This window comes from Sorex fumeus, unplaced genomic scaffold (genome assembly GCF_029834395.1).
Source record: "Sorex fumeus unplaced genomic scaffold, SorFum_2.1 ptg000014l, whole genome shotgun sequence".
Taxonomy (NCBI): Eukaryota; Metazoa; Chordata; class Mammalia; order Eulipotyphla; family Soricidae; genus Sorex; species Sorex fumeus.
The window spans coordinates 36,963,999-36,982,875 of NW_026606071.1; the positions used below are offsets into that span (position 1 = coordinate 36,963,999).

Here is an 18,877-nt window from a genome sequence, read left to right on the forward strand (position 1 = left end):
GCACGCAAGACAAGCACCTTCACCTCAGTACTATGTCTGTGGCTGAGATTCTGAATTTTGACTCAGTGGGCTAACCTTTAGAAAGATGTAATTCACTGACGGGTTTTAAACTGTGTGAGACCATTGTTACTGCTGGAACGAACGCTGAATGACAGGGATAAAGGTTGGTCTGTGTTGGGGAAGAAGGAAAGGAGCAAATATGGAAGAAAGCAGGCAAAAAGACAGGAATGTACGAAAATGATTCAACTTAGAACAATGAATAATGGCTCTTGACTGTGTGCTGTGTCTACCATGGTTATCTCATTTAATCCTTGTAACCATTCAAAAGGTGATTATTCCATTTACAAAAGAGAACTGCAAAGAATCAGTAACATTAAGTCCAAATGAAGGAGGGCTTCACCTTGAACTAGAAAAGTAATATTGCAGAGATACAAAAATAGATTCAATGCATATATTGGGAAAAAAGAGCAAATACACCTTGAGGTGTATTCGAATATACAGTCCAAGGGAGAAATCAAGAACGGCTTTCCAGCTTTCACCCTGCCAGTGGACAAATATATGCCACAGACTGGAATACTAAAGGAGAGAGACAGAGATTAAGACTACTGTTTTACAAACTGGAAAGATAGTATAGTGGGTAAGGCCCTTGCCCACACACGACCAGGGTTCGACCCTCTTCATCTCATTCTATTCCCCAAGCCCTTCCAGGAGTAATTTCCGAGTGCAGAGCCAGGAGTAATCCCCCAGGTGTGACCACTCCCCCCCCATAAAAAAAAAAAACCCACACTTTAGTTTTAGACACATTACATTTTAAATGTGAGAGATTTAAATCTGACAATGAAAATAAGGGGAGCAGTTTGAGACTGAAAACCGCTAAATCCACGAATCAGTAGACTGTAAGGCAGAAGTAAAATAAACCTGAGGCAGGCCAGACCCAAGACACCCGGTCTCACTCTATCAGACATCTATCTCTTCCTAGGGTCAAGGCTCACTGATGTCACCAGCGTTTTCCACCCACTTTCCACTTCACCTTTGAGCAGAATGCAGCTGCTGTGATTAGCCCCTTCCTCTCTTTCCCAAACCTACCCGTCTGCACGGCTGCTCCACACACAGCACACCTCGGTGTTCCCTCGGATCTAGACCCCCGCTTTCTTTTTGGCCATTCCACTGCCCCGCATCCGGAAGTTTGGTGACCATCAAATTGGCAGATGGCACCGATGCATTCCACACCCGCCCCCCCCCCACATAACTGCGTCCCTAACTGCAGAGTCCTGGGGCCTCCCTGCCCACCACATCCAGCTCCGTTCTCCTCCAGCGTCAAGACACTCCGTCGGGCACCACCACCCTACACAGCCAGCGGCTCTGACCCAGCCAAGCGGACGGGCGGAAAGGATGACCACACACACACACAAAAAAAAAACAGCCCTCCCGGGAGGGGGCACACACAGCACCTCTTCCCGAACACCGGATTACGTCGCTGGACCCGAGTTCCCTTGCCTCGGAAGCATGCCCGAAAAAGGGGGCGAGCCCGAGAGCCTGCTCCTGAGGGTTCCGAGATGGAAGAGGTTTCCGCCCTCCGCCCCAACCCGCACACGCAACCCACCCCAAACCCCACCACCGAGCCTCTCGGAGAGGGCGGGCCCGCGAGCGCGCAAAGTGGAGAAGCCGCCCAGAGAGCGGGGATCGCCGTCCCGGGCCCCAGGGATGCGCGGCCACGGAAGTCACCTGGAAAAGCGGCGGGCCTCCAAAAATTTTAATTTAAAAAAAAAAAAAGGAGGTGAGCGGAGGGCGACGACAGCATCCCCTCCCAGCCCCGCCCCACCCCCCGCCCCACCCCCCGCCCCACTCGGGGGCGCAGAGGGCGCGGGTGACAGTCGAGCCCGGGTAACCCCGCGCAGGGGCGGGCGGAGCAGCCCCGCGGGGATGCGGCCGGGCCGCCGGGCGGAGCGGCAGCCGGGGCCAAGTGCCCGCGAGTGGACGCCGAGTGGGCGGACCGCACGGGCCCGGCGTGGGGGGGGGGGAGGTGGGGAGGAGGAGGTGGTGGGAGACACCACACACTCTGCCGGCAGAAACGGCCCCGGGGAGGAGCCGGCCAGGCCTCCGCCTTACCTGCGTCCGCGAGTCCCGAGCCCCCCGACCGGCCTGCCGGAAGCCCCGAGTCCGCGCCGAGGGGGAGGAGCCGGACGGGGGGGCAGCGCAGGGAGGGCCGCTGGACCCGGAGAGAGGCAGAGCCGCTGGCTCCCCCCCAGGCAGGGAGGGCGGCTGATGGCGGGAACTGGGACCACACGCAAACACGCAAACACGCACGCACGCACGCACGCACTCGACGCGTTTTTTTCCCCGCCCAGGGGCGCGTGCGCACGAGCCGGCCGACTCCGCCCCTCCGGCCCGCCGGCCCCGCCCCCGGCCCCGCGAGCTCCGGGCTCGGGCAGCCCCGCCCCGGTCGCCCTCTTGCCGAGCGCACGCGCAGTTCTCCAACCACCACCCTCCCCCGCCCATCCCGGCACGCACTTTGACCTCCCACCATTTTTCCTCGGCGCACGGCCCGCTTGGCGCAGGCGCAGTGCTCGTCCTCCGCCCTCTCCAACCCTCCCCACTCCCGCCCCGGGGACGGCCCAGATTTTCCCGCCCTTCCACCGGCCTCCGGCGGGAGTGTCACGGTTCACGCCCCTCTCTGGGGTTACCTGTCTGATGCCAGAGGGGGAGGGGAGGGGCGGGGGAAGGTTTCAGGGAACTGGCAGGAGGCGGAGGCCCTTCCCAAGCCCCGCATCTGAAGGGGCCAAGGCCATAATTCGGGGCCGTTGAACTCCGCCGAGAAGCGGGAGGCGGGAAGAAGCCAGCGGCGTGGGCGGGGACGGGGGGGAAGGGTGAAAGGTCAGAGGGCCGGGAAAGGGGGCGGAGCGCGCCCGCGGAGGCGGATGGCGGCTGCGGCGGCTCAACCTCCCCGGCGGCTGGGGGCGCGCTGAGGCGGCGGCGACGCGCGGCGGACGCGGCGGGGCGCGGGGCGGAAAGAGCAGCGGCGGCGGCGGCAGCAGCAGCAGCAGCGGCGGCCGCTCCCAACATGCACAGCCTGGCGACGGCCGCGGTGAGTGGGTCCGGGCCGCAGCCGCGGGCGCCTCGACTCCCCCCTACCCCACCCCACCTCGCCCCACTCCCCTCCCCCCGCCGCCGCTGCTGCCGTTTTCCCCCCGTGCGCGGCCCGGGCCGGCCTTCGCGTCCCTCGCCGGCCGCCCGCCGCAGGGCCTGTTGGCGCCGCCGCCGGGGGTCGCGCTCTGCGGGCCCGGCGCGCGGGGAGCCCCTCTGCGGTGGGGGGGCGGGGAACTACCCAGCCAAGCCCCGCGGCTTCCGGCGCCCTCCCCCTCCCCTCCCCTCCCGGCTCTCCCCCGACGGGGCGGCCGCGAGCGCGGAAAGCGAGTGTGCGGCGGCGTCGGCGGCGACGGGTCACAGCCTTGTCCCCTCACCGTCGCCTCAGAGCCGCGAGGGTACGGGGGGCGGGAAACGGACGATTGTCGAGAGCCGCCACGGGCCTCTTGGCACCGAGGTTCCCCCCTGCAGAGCTCCCCGGCCGAGTGCGGCACCCTGTCCCGGTTCCCGGGTGCTGCGGGTCACACACACACATACACGGCCGCGTGCAGCGCCCTCTCACACACACTCACCCTCCACGTCGCCCCTCGAGCCCCGCCAGGACTGCCAGGTGTGACCCCAAAACTAAAAAAAAAAAAAAGGAAAAAAGTAATTTTTTAAAAAATTTGGTCATTTTGTTCCTGTTGGAGAAGAGGGTGAGTGCTAGCCCTTGTGGTGCAAGGCCAGCATTCTACCCTCCATAACCATCCATCCGACCCCAAGAGTGGACTTTTTCAAGGGAGGTGTGGATTTTTATTTTTTCCCTTTTCGGGTCACACCCAGTGATGCACAGGAGTTCCTCCTGGCTCTGCACTCAGGAATTCCTCCTGGCAGTGCTCGGGGGACCCTATGGGATGCTGGGAATCGAACCCGGGTCTCCCACGTGCAGGGCAAAAAGCCCTACCCGCTGTAATATCGCTCCAGCCCCAGTCTTTTTTATTTGACAGCCTTCTTAGGTCACCATTGGTCACACTGGTGCCAGTTTGCACTGTCCAGCCTCCAGCCCCGGCTGACTCTCTCTTGAGTGCAGGCACGCTGTCACATGGTTACTCCCCCCCACCCCACCCCCACACACACTGGGACCAGAAAGGGATGTAGTGAAAGGGGGAGGCGGTGACCGAGAGCACTGCCCCATGAGAAGAGGGATCCTGTGGTTTATGCAGGCACTTTTGGCTACCCATCCCACATTGTCTGTTTTCCTGTGGAACAGAAAAACTTTCAAAGTACTTTTAGGGGGCTGGAGTGATAGCACAGCAGGTAGTGCATTTGCCTTGCACACGACCGACCCGGGTTCAATTCCCAGCATCCCATATGGTCCCCCGAGCACTGCCAGGAGTGATTCCTGAGTGTATGAACCAGGAGTAACTCTTGTGCATTGACGGATGTGACCCAAAAAAGAAAAAAAAGCAGTACTTTTAAAGTATATATACTGGAATTGGGCTGGAGTGAAAGCACAGCGGTAGGGCGGTTTGTCTTGCACTGGGCAGTTGGGCTGACCCGGGTTCGATTCCTCAGTCCCTCTTGGAGAGCCCGGCAAGCTACCAAGAGTATCTCGCCCGCACAGCAAAGCCTGGCAAGCTCCCTGTGACGTATTCGATATGCCAAAAACAGTAACAAGAAGTCTCACTATTTGTTGTGAGACGTTGCTTGTGCCCACTCGAGCAAATCGATGAACAATGGGAGGACATTGCTGTAGACTGGAATTACATTACCCAGCAAATGTCAGAGTATTAAACAGGCAGGACAAGCCAATGAAAAGATTGCTTAACTCTAAATATGAAGTGATCAAGGGCCATGGGAATATTTGCCTCTTGTCATGTTTTTAAGTGAAACTGTTCCCGTAGACATTGTACATGTTATGCTTCAGGACTAAAGGATTAGTTTCCTCAGCTTTCACATTTCTTCCAAGTTGCACATGGAGAGATGCCAGTGATAAAGTGTGTACAGGGGCGCAGGTGCTTGCCTTCCACTTAGTCTACCAGGGTTCCATTCCCAATACCATATATGGCCCCCACGGTTGTCTTTGTTGTTGTCTGGTCCCCACCCCACCCCAACATGCACATACCACCAGGAGTGATCCCTGAACAAAGGTGTAAGCTCTGAGTACCTCCAGTGTGGCCCCTGGCCCTCCCCTGCCCACCCCCGCAAAAAAATGCACAGGTAATTTGGGAAGAAACAAATCAGAAAATGAAGTTGTCACTTATAGAGAGGAGGCAGAGTTAGACTAAAGATATATTTCTTTTTTTTTGCTTTTTGGGTCACACCCCGCGATGCTCAGGGGTTACTCCTGGCTCAGGCACTCAGGAATCACTCCTGGCGGTGTTGGGACCATATGGGATGCTGGGAATCGAACCTGTATTGGCCATGTTGGCTGCGTGCAAGGCAAACGCCCTACCCGCTGTGCTATCGCTCCAGCCCCAAGATATATTTCTATGATGGTATTTTTCCATTTCTCAATCTAATTTGGTCCTCGCCAGGTAACAAGCTACTTTTTTCCATGTGCCTCCCAAACTCCATTCTGCTAAGTTAGTTTCCTTTATTTGAACCTTTCCCTAAGGCACCTTTTGTATAGCCTTTAACGCTGTGGCTTGCTGCTTATAGTATTTGTTTCTTCAATGAAATGCACAATGCCTTATGCTTAAGAGTTCATCTTAGATAACACCTTTCAGTCTATTCTATAGACCACAGAAAAGCTCTGCTGAATTCTTATGTACCACTCCTCTAGGCCTTTTGATTTGGGCGGGGACTAAAGCATAGAAAAATGAGCTATATTTTTTAGGAGGAATACATTCTACAGTGCTCAGGGAATCAGATGCACTTGGGGATCAAATCTGGTTTGGCCCCATACAGAGCAGACACCTTTCCCAGTGTTATATCTCACTGGCCTGAAAAAATGAACTAACTTTTCCCCCAACCCTCATGCCTTCCATTAGATTAAATTATATTATTCTGATCTGGGTGAAGGGTCAGTAGTGATACTTACCACTCTAGCAATTAAGAAGAGTTAATAATACATGAAATAGTATCCACAACTTAAAACACTTAAGAAGATACTTTTTGCCTAATGATGAAAATTTGTGTGTGTATACTTTGCTCTCTGTTTTTAAATAATAGATAAATCATATTCATCTAGGAATGTAGCACTATTGATTTTTTGGGGGGAGGGGGCTTGGGGCTGCTTCCTGTATCGCTCTGGGGGCCATGCTGTGCCATGGGGATCAATTCCAGGCCTCATGTTTGCACCATATGCACTTAGCCTGTTGACCTATCTATCTCTGGGTCAGCCAGGACTATTTAGAAATACATTCCTTGGATTATTCTCATTTTGTAGGTATTCAAAGCTACATAATAATTCACTTGCAGAATTAGAGAAACATTTATTCTATTTTCACTAATTCCTTTTAACTTTTTTTTTTTGAGGTGCTACGATTTACTATAATTTTGATGGTTGTGGTCACACTCTTCTCCATTGTACCCACCTCCCTCTCGGTTCCTCGGTTCCCAATGCCTCTCCTTTTCATACCCACCTCCAGAAACTCAGTTCTGTGGATTAAGTTTTCTCATTGTGTTGCCTTTGCCGTGTATCTTTAAGTCCCACATATGAGAGAGGTCATTAATGTATCTGTTGAAAGAGTATGTGTTTGCTTGTATGCTGGAATTGAGATCATTTCAAAATTATTTTAAATTACGATCCTATAGTAGTTTATTGAATAAGAAATATAGTAGAGGGGGCCAAAGAGATAGTAGAGTAATTAAAGGGCTTGCCTTACACACAGCTGACCACTGGTTGGATCCTGGCTGTCCCATATGGTCCCATGAGCATCAGGGGTGTGGGTCATGAAAAATGAAACATAGTAAAGATGTGTAGCATAACAGTTGGTTTGCCCTTCCTCCCTGACTGCTGGAAGCTTGTGTTTGTTGATTGCCCCTCAACCTGTTATCAGACTCTGACTTGTAAATACTGTCTCTTCTCCTTAATGTCCTTTGAAGGGTTATTATTTCAGAGCAGTTGCTTTTTGTATGGATACAGGAAGACAGTTAAAGAGACAAGCCTGTGGCTTGGGAGTTGATTGACTCCAGATAATACACCTCCTGGACATCTGCTCTGTTGACTTAAGCCTCAGTTGCTCTTATTTCCTAGATTCCCAAAAGTAGGGTCCCGATGAGGAACTGGATGGACCCAGGGCAAGCGGTCAGCTATGAGTTACCCTGGTATCGAAATGGGCCTGGCCAAAGTGCCCTAATACTTAACTATGAGTTTAGAGCTTGCTCATGGACAGATTCTGTCATGATCCAAAAATAATAACTGGATTTGGATCTGCTGGGGTTAGGAATGATTGTTTTGGCCTGAGCACCATAGTCTGAGTCTGTGGTAAGATCTCCCCAGGAGAGTCACCCTACAAGCCTAAAAGTTTCTATTACTGTGTCCATACAGAATGGTAAATATTAGAAAAATTAAAGATGCTAATTAAGTTGCAGGGGCTAGAGCGATAGCACAACGGGTAGGGTGTTTGTCTTGCACGCGACTGACCCAGGTTCGATTCCTCCGTCCCTCTCGGAGAGCCCGGCAAGCTAACGAGAATATCCCACCTGCATGGCAGCACCTGGCAAGCTCCCCTTGGCATATTTGATATGGCAAAAATAGTAACAAGTCTCACAATGGAGACATTACTGGTGCTTGCTGAGCAAAATGGATGAATAATGGGAGGACAGTGCTACAGTGCTAATTAAGTTGCAGGTCTAAGGAGAGGAGAAACACACCACAGGTGGTCAAGAAGTCTAAAAAAACATTTTTGATCACACTTCTCTTGGGGAGGCGTGATGAGACGATTAAAGAGTGGCTGCAAGGAGCAAGGGGGGATTGTTGAGAGAAAGGGAATTGTTGAGAAAAATTGATGGATTGATGGAAGCAGACAGAGGAGACAGATACAGCAGAAAGAAAGAATTGTGCAGTTTGAGACAGAGTTGGAGAGAGCTGGGAGAGATGAGAGATTGAATAAATGGCAACTAATCAGCAAACAGCTTGGCCCTCGTTCTTCCTTCATCCAAGGCAACAGCCTTTCCGGGTGGAGAAGCAGCTCGAGAGCGCCAAACACTGGCAGCGAGAGAGAGCCGCCGGAGAGCCCGCGAATACCCTTCCACGTGTAAGGGACTCTCGAAGGGCTTGCACAGCCCTGCGGTGTAGGGAATTTCACAGCTCCTCAGAGCGCGGAATTTGTTTTTACAGAGACTTATTACCAGTCTTTACAGAGTACATCCTGGCATCTCCACTGTTTCTACCAAATAATATAATTGGGGTGGGTGGGACAGAAAAATAGCTCAAGGAACTGAGCACATGCTTTGTGCTCAGGTGGCCCTGGTTCCATTCCAAGCACATAGTGAGGAGTATGCCCGGACACTAAAATGGGAATAGTCCCTGAGCATCTCCAGGAGTGTGACCTGACCTCCTTCCCCACCTCTCCCACACACATATACCCTGGCAAAAAAAAAAGAAAAAAGAAATCCTCCTCCCCTCCCCGAATTTGTGGCTGGCTAGATTCACTAATAAACAGCTTGCTACCAAAATGAATGTCTTGGGATTCTTTTAATTTCTGCCTCTACAAAGTCGTAATTTTGTAAATTGGTTCAGATGCTTAGATTACACATATTCACATATCATTGGGACTTCTGTGTTGATTGATTAGGTTAGTGATCAGAAATTACCAAAAGGAAGTCTTTAAGGGCCAGAGAGAAAGCACATTGGGTAGGGGGCTTACCTTGCACATGGCCAACATATGTTTGATTCCTGGCATTCCATATGGTCCCCTGAGCCCTGCCAGGAGTGATTCCTAAGCATTGGTGGGTGTGGACCCAAAACAACAAAAAGTTAAGACAAAAAGGAAGTCTTTAGGAGATACTTTGCATTTGCTGTATTTTCACTTGTTTCTGTCATCTTTAAACTTTTATTTTTCCAGCTAACCAGTAGAATCATTAGTTTGGGTTTTTTTTGGGGGGGGTGTTTTTGTTTGGGGGGGTATGGTGTTGGTTTTTTTTTTTTTTTTGAGCTCTGCTGAACTTTTAGATGATTCCATGACAAGTTGAAAAACAGTGCGTTCGATAGGATCTCATTCAATCTGTTAAAACTTTACATATTGCTTAGCATTTGCTTTACATATTGCTTTACGTTGCTTGTCCACTTCCATTTTTTTGTTTGTTTCTGGTCAGCGCCTCCTCCTGGTACTTTGCTCTGGAGATCACGTGGGATGCTGGGGATCAAAACAAGATTGAGCACATGCTAGTCTCTCATCCCTTCCACTATCTTTTATGCCCCTCTACTTCTGTTTTAAAAAGAAAGGCATTTGAAGAACAAATATTTTAGCTCTTTAAAGGTAGCACTGCCCTGTCCTCCCATTGCTCATGGATTTGCTCGAGCAGGCACCAGTAATGTCTCCATTGTGGGACTTGTTGTTACTGTTTTTGGCATATCGAATACGCCACGGGGAGCTTGCCAGGCTCTGCTGTGAGGGCAGGATACTCTCGGTAGCTTGCCGGGCTCTCCATAGGGATGGAAGAATCGAACCCGGGTCAGCCAGGACTATTTAGAAATACTTTCCTTGGAATATTCTCATTTTGTAGGTATTCAAAGCTACATACTAATTCACCTGCAGAATTAGAGAAACATTTGTTTCTTCTATTTTCACTAATTCCTTTTCCTTTTAACTTTTTATTTTTTGAGGTACTATGATTTACTATAATTTTGATGGTTGTGGTCACTCTTCACCATTGTACCCACCTCCCTCTTGGTTCCTAATGCCTCTTCTTTTCATACCCACCTCCAGAGACTCAATTCTGTGGATAAAGTTTTCTCATTGTGTTGCCTTTGCTGTATATCTTTAAGTCCCACATATGAGAGAGATCATTCTGTATCTATCCCTTTCCTTCTGACTCACTTTAGTCAGCATGATATCCTCTAGTTGCATCCACGTCACAGCAGATTGCATGATTTTGTTCTTCTTAGAGCTATATAGTGTTCCTTTGTGTGTAAATATGCCACAGCTTTTTTGTTTTGGGGCCATACCCAGTGGTTCTCAGAGCTTATTCCTGCCTCTGCACTCAGGCATTCCTCTGAGCTATGTTTGTGGGATTATGGGGTGCCAGGGATCGATGCTGAATGGAACCTGGGGAAGGCGTTTTTGCCTTACCCGCTGTTCTATTACTGCTCAGGCCCCATAATGTAGCTTTGTGATCCACTGATCTGTATGTAGTTGGACATTTGGGTGGTTTTTATATCTTGGCTACTATACTAAGTGGCAATGAACATAGGTGTGCAAGTGTCCTTTTGAAGGAATGCTTTTGTGTTTTAGCAATAAATGGCATGAAGTGGTACTGCCAGATCATTGTTGTAGCTCTTACCCCATTTTTTCGAGAAATTTCCATAAGGCTTTCCCTAGAGACTAAACCAGAGGGTTCCTTTCTTACCACAACCCACCAACACAGGCTATTCTCAGACTTTCTGATTGTGCCAGTGTCAGTTGTGTGAGATGATAGTTCAATGTTGTTTCGATTTGTATTTCCATAATCGTGATTGATGATGAGCACTTTTTCATATACCTATTGAGCATTCCTATGTCTTCATGGTAAAAGGATTCTATCTTCATTTCTGGATGAGGTGGTTAGATTTTTTTTTGTCGTTGAGATGAACCTTTTTATTTTATTTTATATATTTTTTCAAAATGCATCTTTTGGACCAGAGACAGTTCAGGGCTAAGGTACTTGCCTTGCACATGTCGACCCTGGTTTGATCTGAAAACTGCTGGGTATGGCCCAGCCCCTCCCCGAGGAATAAAACAAAATATACCTGTTGAAAGGATCGATCATTTTAACAGTTCATGACTGTTATCATGAAATATGTAGAAACGATGTAGAAATACTTTGTTATTTCTAATCTTGAAAGTAACTGTCGGAGCTGGAGCGATAGCGAAGAGGGTAGGGCGTTTGCCTTGCACACGGCTGACCTGGGTTCAATTCCCAGCATCCCATATGGTCCCCTGAGCACTGCCAGGAGTAATTCCTGAGTGCAGAGCCAGGAGTAACCCCTGTGCAATGCCGGGTGTGACCACAAAAGAAAAATTTTTTTAAATTTTAAAAAATTAGGGGCTGGAGTGATAGCACACCGGGTAGGGCGTTTCCCTTGCACGCAGCCGACCCAGGTTTGATTCCCAGCATCCCATATGGTCCCCTGAGCGCCGCCAGGAGTAATTCCTGAGTGCAAAGCCAGGAGTAACCCCTGTGTATTGCTTGGTAAGACCCAAAAAGCAATAAATAAAAATTTTAAAATATTTTTTTTAAATTAGAAAGTAGCTGTCAAAGATGGTCCAAGTGGTCCAAATCAGATTGCTCATAAATTATTTCATGTTTCTGGATATGTAATTGAATCCTGTGTTTATTCAGATCCAACCATTAATGAGATTTATTATAATAGCATTAAATTTGAAGCCTGTATCAGGTTCCTAATAGTTCATAGCCCAGAGAGACAATACAAGGGTTAAGGAACCTAACCTTGCATGAAGCTGACCCTAGTTTGATCCCTGGCACCTAATACACTAATACACCATCTCCCCCTCCCCCCAGCACCACCAAGAGTTGCCCTTGAGCTGATCTGTTTATGGCCCAAATACACCTCTCCGCCCCACCCCACCCCCCAAAAAAACATTCACTGATGGCAGGGTTGCTGTGGCACAGTGGTAAAATAGATGCCTTGCATGCGGGAGACCTATGTTCAAGTTCTGGTACTTTGAAAGTTATAGAAATAGCTCAAATTAGGATCAAGGAGAGAGCTCAGAGAGGTGGAGTGCAGAACAGGCATTTGAGGTCCTGGATTTGGACCCCAGTACTACATGGCCTGCAGCACTGCAAGGCTGAGTGTGGTCTCCCAGCATTGCTCCTTAGATCCAGTCCCATTCCCCCACAAAGGAAAAACCTGACAATAAAGTAATAAAGTGATCTTTTTAAAGAGAGTGGGTGGGGCTGGAGAGATCCTAGAGCAGCTAACTCACTTGAGTTGTACGCAGCAGACTCTCCCAGCAAAGCTGTGGCTGGCGCATGACAGGATCCAGTTTTGCAGAAGAAAACTGCAGCTCTGGAACAAGGAACTCAGACCTGACCACTTTAACGGGCACTGAGGGGATGTGGCAAATCTACACAGAGGTCTCACTGGATCTCAGAGTTGGCCCTGTACCGATATTGGGTACGAGTCTTCTGTTCATTGCTTCTGTATTTATGTTGCACATTTGGGGCAAGTACACAACTTCAGAGCTTCATTACATCCGTCTGTCACCTGAGGAAAGAAAAAAAATTCAGCATACCTTGGACCAAAAACATAGAGATTTTCTGTTTATGAGAAAGAAATTTTCTATAAGCTTCCTGTTTTACAGGGAACTTAGGAATTGAGTTTAAGAAATCAGGTTTTTTTTTCTATGAGTAGTTATAATTTTTTTAAAAAGAACTGTTGGGGCCAGAGAGATAATACAGTGGTTAAAGTGCTTGCCTTGCATGTGGCCAGCCCAGGTTCCATTCCTGGCACCGTATATGGTCTTCTAAGCACAAAGCCAGGAATGATTTCTGAGCACTACATTCTTGAGCACTGCAAGGTATGGCCCCCAGTTACCAAAACAAAAAGGGAAGTATTGAGGCCAGAATGATAGTACAGTAGGTAGGGCACTTCCCTTGCATATAGCCAACCCAGGTTTGATCTTCGGCACCCCATATGTACCCCTGAGCACTGCAGATGAGCCTCAAACCCCACCCACCAAAAAAAAAGTGTTGACCTTTGCTCTTGTGGTAGTATCATGCAGCATTGGTGTCAATGTTGCTATTACAGTTGGTTTTGAGTTTGAGGGGGTTGGTTTCTGGACCACAACCAACAATCTACCACTGAGTAGCTTATTTTGGTAGAGGGGTTTACATCGGGTGGTGATCATGGCTCTGCTTAGCAATCACTCCTAGAAGTGCTTAGTGAACCAAATGGGGTGTCAGCTGCTTGTGAGGCCGATCACTCTGACCCCAGTTTTCCTATTTTAAATAGGGGTAAAAGCCATGTGTTGGGGCCAGAGTGATAGCACAGTGGAGAGAGCGTTTATTTTCTATGCAGTCAACCTGGGTTGGATCCGCGGCATCCCATCCTGTACCCTGAGTACCACCAGGAGTGATTTCTGAGTGAGTGCAGAGCCAGGAGTAACCCCTGAGCACCTCCAGGTGGGCCCCCTCCAATCCCCCTGCCCCCCCCCAAAAGAAAAGCCGGGTGTTGTGATCATTAGATGGAGTTGTGGGAGGGTTTTGTTTGTTTTGGTTGGGGCTACCCATTAGTGCTTGGTAGCTATTCCTAGCTCAGAAACTCTATGTGGTGCTGGGGATTCAAAATGGGTTGGGGGGGGGGGGGGCTGGGGAAGCAAGCGCCTTAATCCATAAACAACTAGCTCGCCCGCCACTCCTCCTGTTTTTGTTTTTGTTTGTATGTTCCTTGTCTTCCTTCATCTACTGTCTATCTCTGTTACTTCCCATTTTTTTAGGAACACACCGATTTCAGATTTAATATTTTTGTGATAAGTGTGCCTAAATGACCTGGCAGAAGAATGGCACTGTCCTGTTGTTCATCGATTTGCTCAGCAGGCCCAGTAACGTCTCCATTGGAGACTTTGTTGTTACTGTGTTTGGCATATCGAATACATCTCGGGTAGCTTGCCAGGCTCTGCTGTGCGGGCGAGATACTCTCAGTAGCTTGCCAGGCTCTCCGAGAGGGGCGGAGGAATCGAACTGGGGTTGGCCAGGTCAGCCACATGCAAGGCAAACGCCCTACTCACTGTGCTATCGCTCCAGCTGGCAGGAGAATATCAGTGATCAATGTTAGCTGACATTTTTATTTTTGAAAATGGTTTAAACCCACAGCAGTTTGGTATTTAGTGTGTTACTGAAACCAATTCTAGCTGCTAAGGTGGAGGTAAGATTAGTTAAAATAATGAAAAAGAAGGCTCCTGCCCTGGATATTTTCCAGCCCTTTGCCCTGGAGGTACAGAGTCTGTAGCACCAAGCTGAGAGGGCCACTTTGCCATCCCCCTGAGATCTCAGACTCAGAACCAAAGTCACATGAAGTCAGCAGCTCACAGGCAGCCTCAGAAGTTAACTTACTGCTGACCTGAGGTGGCCATGATCTTAGGAACCCAAGTCAAGTCAACAGTTGTTAGGAGCACTCCAGGGGTATCATGCCCATCCTGGAAATAGAAATTGAGGGGCCAGAAGCTACGATGTTCTGTTAGTAGCCACCAGAGCAGGGCACAGTATAGAGGTGCTTTATGTGAGCTCCAGCCTGGCTCTGATGGGATGTTAGCTTTTTTTGGGGGGGGGGGGTCACACCCAGCAATGCTCAGGGGTTATTCCTGGTTCTGCACTCAGAAATTACTCCTGCCGGTGCTTGGGGGACCATATGAGATGCTGGGAATCGAACCCAGGTCGGCCATATTGGCTGTGTGCAAGGCAAACGCCCTACCTGCTGTACTATTGCTCCAGTCCCTGGATGTTAGCATTTACTGATGAGGTGACAGCAGTTTAGTACCTTAACTAGAATGAGTAAAGATGAATCAGAGTGATGTCTATGTGTATGTGTAATCCATCCCCCAGTCCCTGCTTTAGCTGTGGGATTGTAACTCTTTCAAGAAACTGTAGGAGAGGCTGGAGCGATAGCACAGCGGGTAGGGCGTTTGCCTTGCATGCAGCCAACCCGGGTTCTATTCCCAGCATCCCGTATGGTCCCCTGAGCAGAGCCACGAGTAACCCCTGAGCATCACTGGGTGTGACCCAAAAAAGGAAGGGAGGGAGGGAGGGAAACTGTAGGAGACTCAAAGATAAAAATTTTAACCTTTTTTTTCCCCCTCTTGAGTTTGGGGGCAGGGGGGGGGCAGGGGTTTGGGCTACATCTGGTAGGGCTCAGGGGACTGTGTGAGGTGCAAGGGATTAAATTCAGGTCAGCTGCATGCAAGACAAATGCCCTATACACTGTACTATCCCTCCTACTCTTCCATTGAGTTTTTTAAGGGAATGTGATGCTCTGAATAGACACACTATGTCTTCTGGTGGGGCTATCATTCCAGACCCTCCATTGAACCTTTACTTTTTTTGGGGGGGGGTCACACCTGGAAATGCACAGGGGTTACTCCTGGCTCTGCACTCAGGAATTACTCCTGGCGGTGCTCAGGGGACCATATGGGATGCTGGGAATTGAACCCGGGTTGGCTGCGTGCAAGGCAAACGCCCTACCCGCTGTGCTATCACTCCAGCCCCTGAACCTTTGCTTTTTTTGGGGGGAGGGGCGGGGGGTCACACCCAGCGATGCACTGGGGTTATTCCTGCCTCATGCACTCAGGAATTACTCCTGACAGTGCTCGGGGGATCATATGGGATGCTGGGAATCGAACCCGAGTCAGCTGTGTGCAAGGCAAATGCCCCACCCACTATGCTATCGATCTAGTCCCTGAACCTTTACTTTTATTTGTTTTGTTTATTTTGAGGTGAGGCCTGTTTACAACAGCATGGGTAGGGCAAACTGGACAGTCCAGTTTCTTCTAGAAAGGAGGTTGCAGGGGAAATTTATCATCTTCCTCCAATGCTGTACTGTTGCTTTAGTGCTCTTGGTTTTTGAGATTCATCACTAATGGGAGTCATAAGATAACTTTTAGCAGGTTATTCTGCAGCACTTAGAGAAGACTTAAGCTTCATGGTATTTCAATCCATTTAGCAGAACAACTTGTGGTTCATCTGTGAAGCAGTGAATTGATAAGCATCCAGCTAAAAGCCTAGAATCAAGTTTCTGTTTTTAGAAAACTGCTAAGCTTGGCTAGAATAAATGTGAGCATACCTGAGTCTATCTTAGACTTCGTTCTCAACAAAGGCAGTTTTCTTTTGTTCCTCATCATTTCATCTGTACAAAGGGTTGGTCGTCATTCTGTTGCACTAAAGTGTAGTAGGGACATTGTGCGTACTTCCAGAAACAAATTCAGCTCTGAATTTTATTATATATGTATATATAGAGAAAGAAAGAGCAAGAGAGAACTCAACTTAATTCCACCAAGTATTGATGACCGATCTGTTAGTGTAAATATGTTTTTGTCTGCCTGCCCTCTAATTTTTTTATGGTTTAGAGGAATTAAGCAGAAAAAATATTGGGCATAAGGATAGAAATCACCATGATTCTGTTAGGATTTTAGAGTGGAAATTGCCATGGCCATCGTTTTTCTAGTCTTGCTACCTTATTTTCCAGCTAAGAATAATTATTTAAATTTAAGCAAGATCACAAAGCAGTTTAAGTGTGAAGAAATATGTGCTCAAAATTTGGTAGAAATTGTGATTTTGTTGTTTTGAGACCACACCTGGAGGTATTCAGGGTTTGCTCTTGGCTTTGTACTTTGGGGTCACTCCTGGTAGGGCTCAGGGAACCATATGGTGTGCTGGGGGTCAAACTTGGCTCAATCGCTTGCAAGTCAAGCTCCCTACCAACTGTTCTGTTGCTCCAACCCCAGAAATTATAATTTATTTTTAAAGTATAATAGCGGGTAGGGCGTTCGCCTTACAAGCGGCCAACATGGCCGACCCGAGTTCGATTCCTCCGCCCCTCTCGGAGAGCCCGGCAAGCTACCGAGAGTATTCGATATGCCAGACACAGTAACAACAAAAGTCTCCAATGGAGACGTTACTGGGCCCGCTCGAGCAATAATAAAAGCATGTTCCATAATTGTATTGTATGAGCTGGTAATGAATGATTCTCAAAGTATTGAAGTAGAGTATATCTAAGAACATGAGATGGGCCAGAGAGATGGTTCAGTGATCTGCACACATGCTGTGCACACAGGAGGCTTGAGTTTGAGTCCCAGCACAACATGACCCCATTGCCAGGAGTGGCCCCTGATCATCGCATGAACCAAAAGAATGGTTGGGGGAAGGATCTACATATGATTAAAACTTTCCATGTGAATCCCAAGCTCTGAGGCAACTTCAAATTGACATACTTTTAACGCATCCTTCTAGAAATGTTTGTAAATATATCATTTGTCAGTATATATGAAGTTACTATTTAAAAGAGCTACTTAGGGGTGGGGACAAAGAAAAAAAGAACCTAGTGTTCCATATAAAGAATCATACCTATTTAATACTTTGTTCATAGATATTTGTTATATCAAATTTTCGGGTTTTTACTTTTTGTGCTGCTTGGTCTCGTATATGCAAAGCAGGTGTTCTATCACTGAGCCACATCTCTAGCTCAAGGGACTGATTTTAAAACCAGACAATAGGGGCTGAAGTGTTAGTACAGCAAGTAGGGCACTTGTGTTACCTGAGTTTAATCCCTGGCATCCCATATTGTCCGCTATTCCCACCATGAGTGAATCCAGAGTGTAGAGCCAAGAGTTAATCCTAAGCATCACTAGGTGTGGCCTCAAAACAAACCGAATAAAATAATAAAAATAAGTAAAATCAGACAATAGTAAACATTCTAGTATTTGGTATGACCTTGATAAACCTATAGGATAAAGTTTGTATTTGTATTTGGGTCACACCTAGTGGTGCTCAGGGCTTACTTCTTAGATCTGTGCTCAGGAGTTATTACTGGCAGTGCTGGGGCGACCAGTTGTGGTACTGGAAATTGAATCAAAGTTTACCATATGCAAGACAAGTTTCTTAACCCCTATATCTTCTCTGCAGATCTAGGATAAATTCTTAAACATAGAATTATTAGAGGGTATACATTTTCTTCATGATATGTAAAGCATGTTAGTTTTTATTGAGACTCATTTAGAAAGATGTAAGGGGAGAAGTAAAAGTATGTGTTCAAGAGAGAATACAGGCTTCTCCAGAGTGAAAATAGGCAAGCAAAGTAAAGATAAGCAAGTGAGATACTTGCACAGGCTTGAATAGCAAGCCTAAAGTGTATACATTTGTACATTTTCCTTTTAGAGAAGAGTAACCTCTGAAGATGTTGAGTTAGTTTACATCATATGTAAATTTCCTTTGGTGTTTAAGAAAAGTATTTTCTCCTCCAAAACTGCTGCCTTTGTTTGACTCTGAAACTTACATGCTTGCTTATTTTTGTTTTGTTTTTTGTTTTTCACTTGAAGCCTGTGCCTACAGCCCTGGCTCAAGTGGACAGAGAAAAGATCTATCAGTGGATCAACGAGCTGTCCAGTCCTGAGACAAGAGAAAATGCTTTGCTGGAGCTCAGTAAGAAGCGAGAATCTGTCCCTGACCTTGCCCCCATGCTGTGGCATTCATTTGGTACTATCGCAGCTCTTTTGCAGGTGAGTCTGTGCCTGTGTGTGGCAGCTCAGTTCTGTCCGTCGTGATTATATATCTTTAGATATGGGGGGGCGGGGGACACGAAAATGTTAAGGTGAAGTTATGAATAGCTGGGCCCAAGGAGAAGACTCAGAAGAGCAAGAGTACACACTTTGCATGAGGAATCCCCAGGTTTGATCCTCAGCCTTTGCTGAAAGCATCTGCTGAACATATGCTGAACATACATATAAACACATATACCAAGTATGGTCCATGAAAAAAGATATGGATAGCTGTTTTTTGTCAAAGGTGGATATACTTTGAAAGTAAAGAGTAAATTGCTGTGTTTTGGTTCTAACCAAAATGGTCATTGGTGAGGACTGACAATAAAGATCGAAATCATCCTTGAAACTATTGTCCAAGACTCCTAATAGTTTTATAATAAGTAAATTTGATTGTT

General features: G+C 48.0%; 2 protein-coding genes across 3 annotated transcripts in view; one reads left to right on the top strand and one right to left on the bottom strand.

The window, feature by feature from the left end:
* USP37 (ubiquitin specific peptidase 37) overlaps positions 1 to 2,274 on the bottom strand; it is a 65,777-nt gene extending 63,503 nt beyond the window's left edge. For both annotated transcript variants that reach the window (XM_056111619.1, XM_056111618.1), the window contains exon 1: positions 2,110 to 2,274. The gene's annotated coding sequence lies outside the window, so the exon portion shown is untranslated. The remainder of the gene's footprint in view (positions 1 to 2,109) is intronic.
* A 621-nt stretch (positions 2,275 to 2,895) lies between these two features.
* CNOT9 (CCR4-NOT transcription complex subunit 9) overlaps positions 2,896 to 18,877 on the top strand; it is a 28,433-nt gene continuing 12,451 nt past the window's right edge. Inside the window, exons 1-2 of the mRNA XM_056111655.1 lie at positions 2,896 to 3,085; positions 18,261 to 18,440. Coding sequence (XP_055967630.1) covers positions 3,062 to 3,085; positions 18,261 to 18,440 — 204 coding nt within the window. The 5' untranslated portion in view covers positions 2,896 to 3,061. The remainder of the gene's footprint in view (positions 3,086 to 18,260; positions 18,441 to 18,877) is intronic.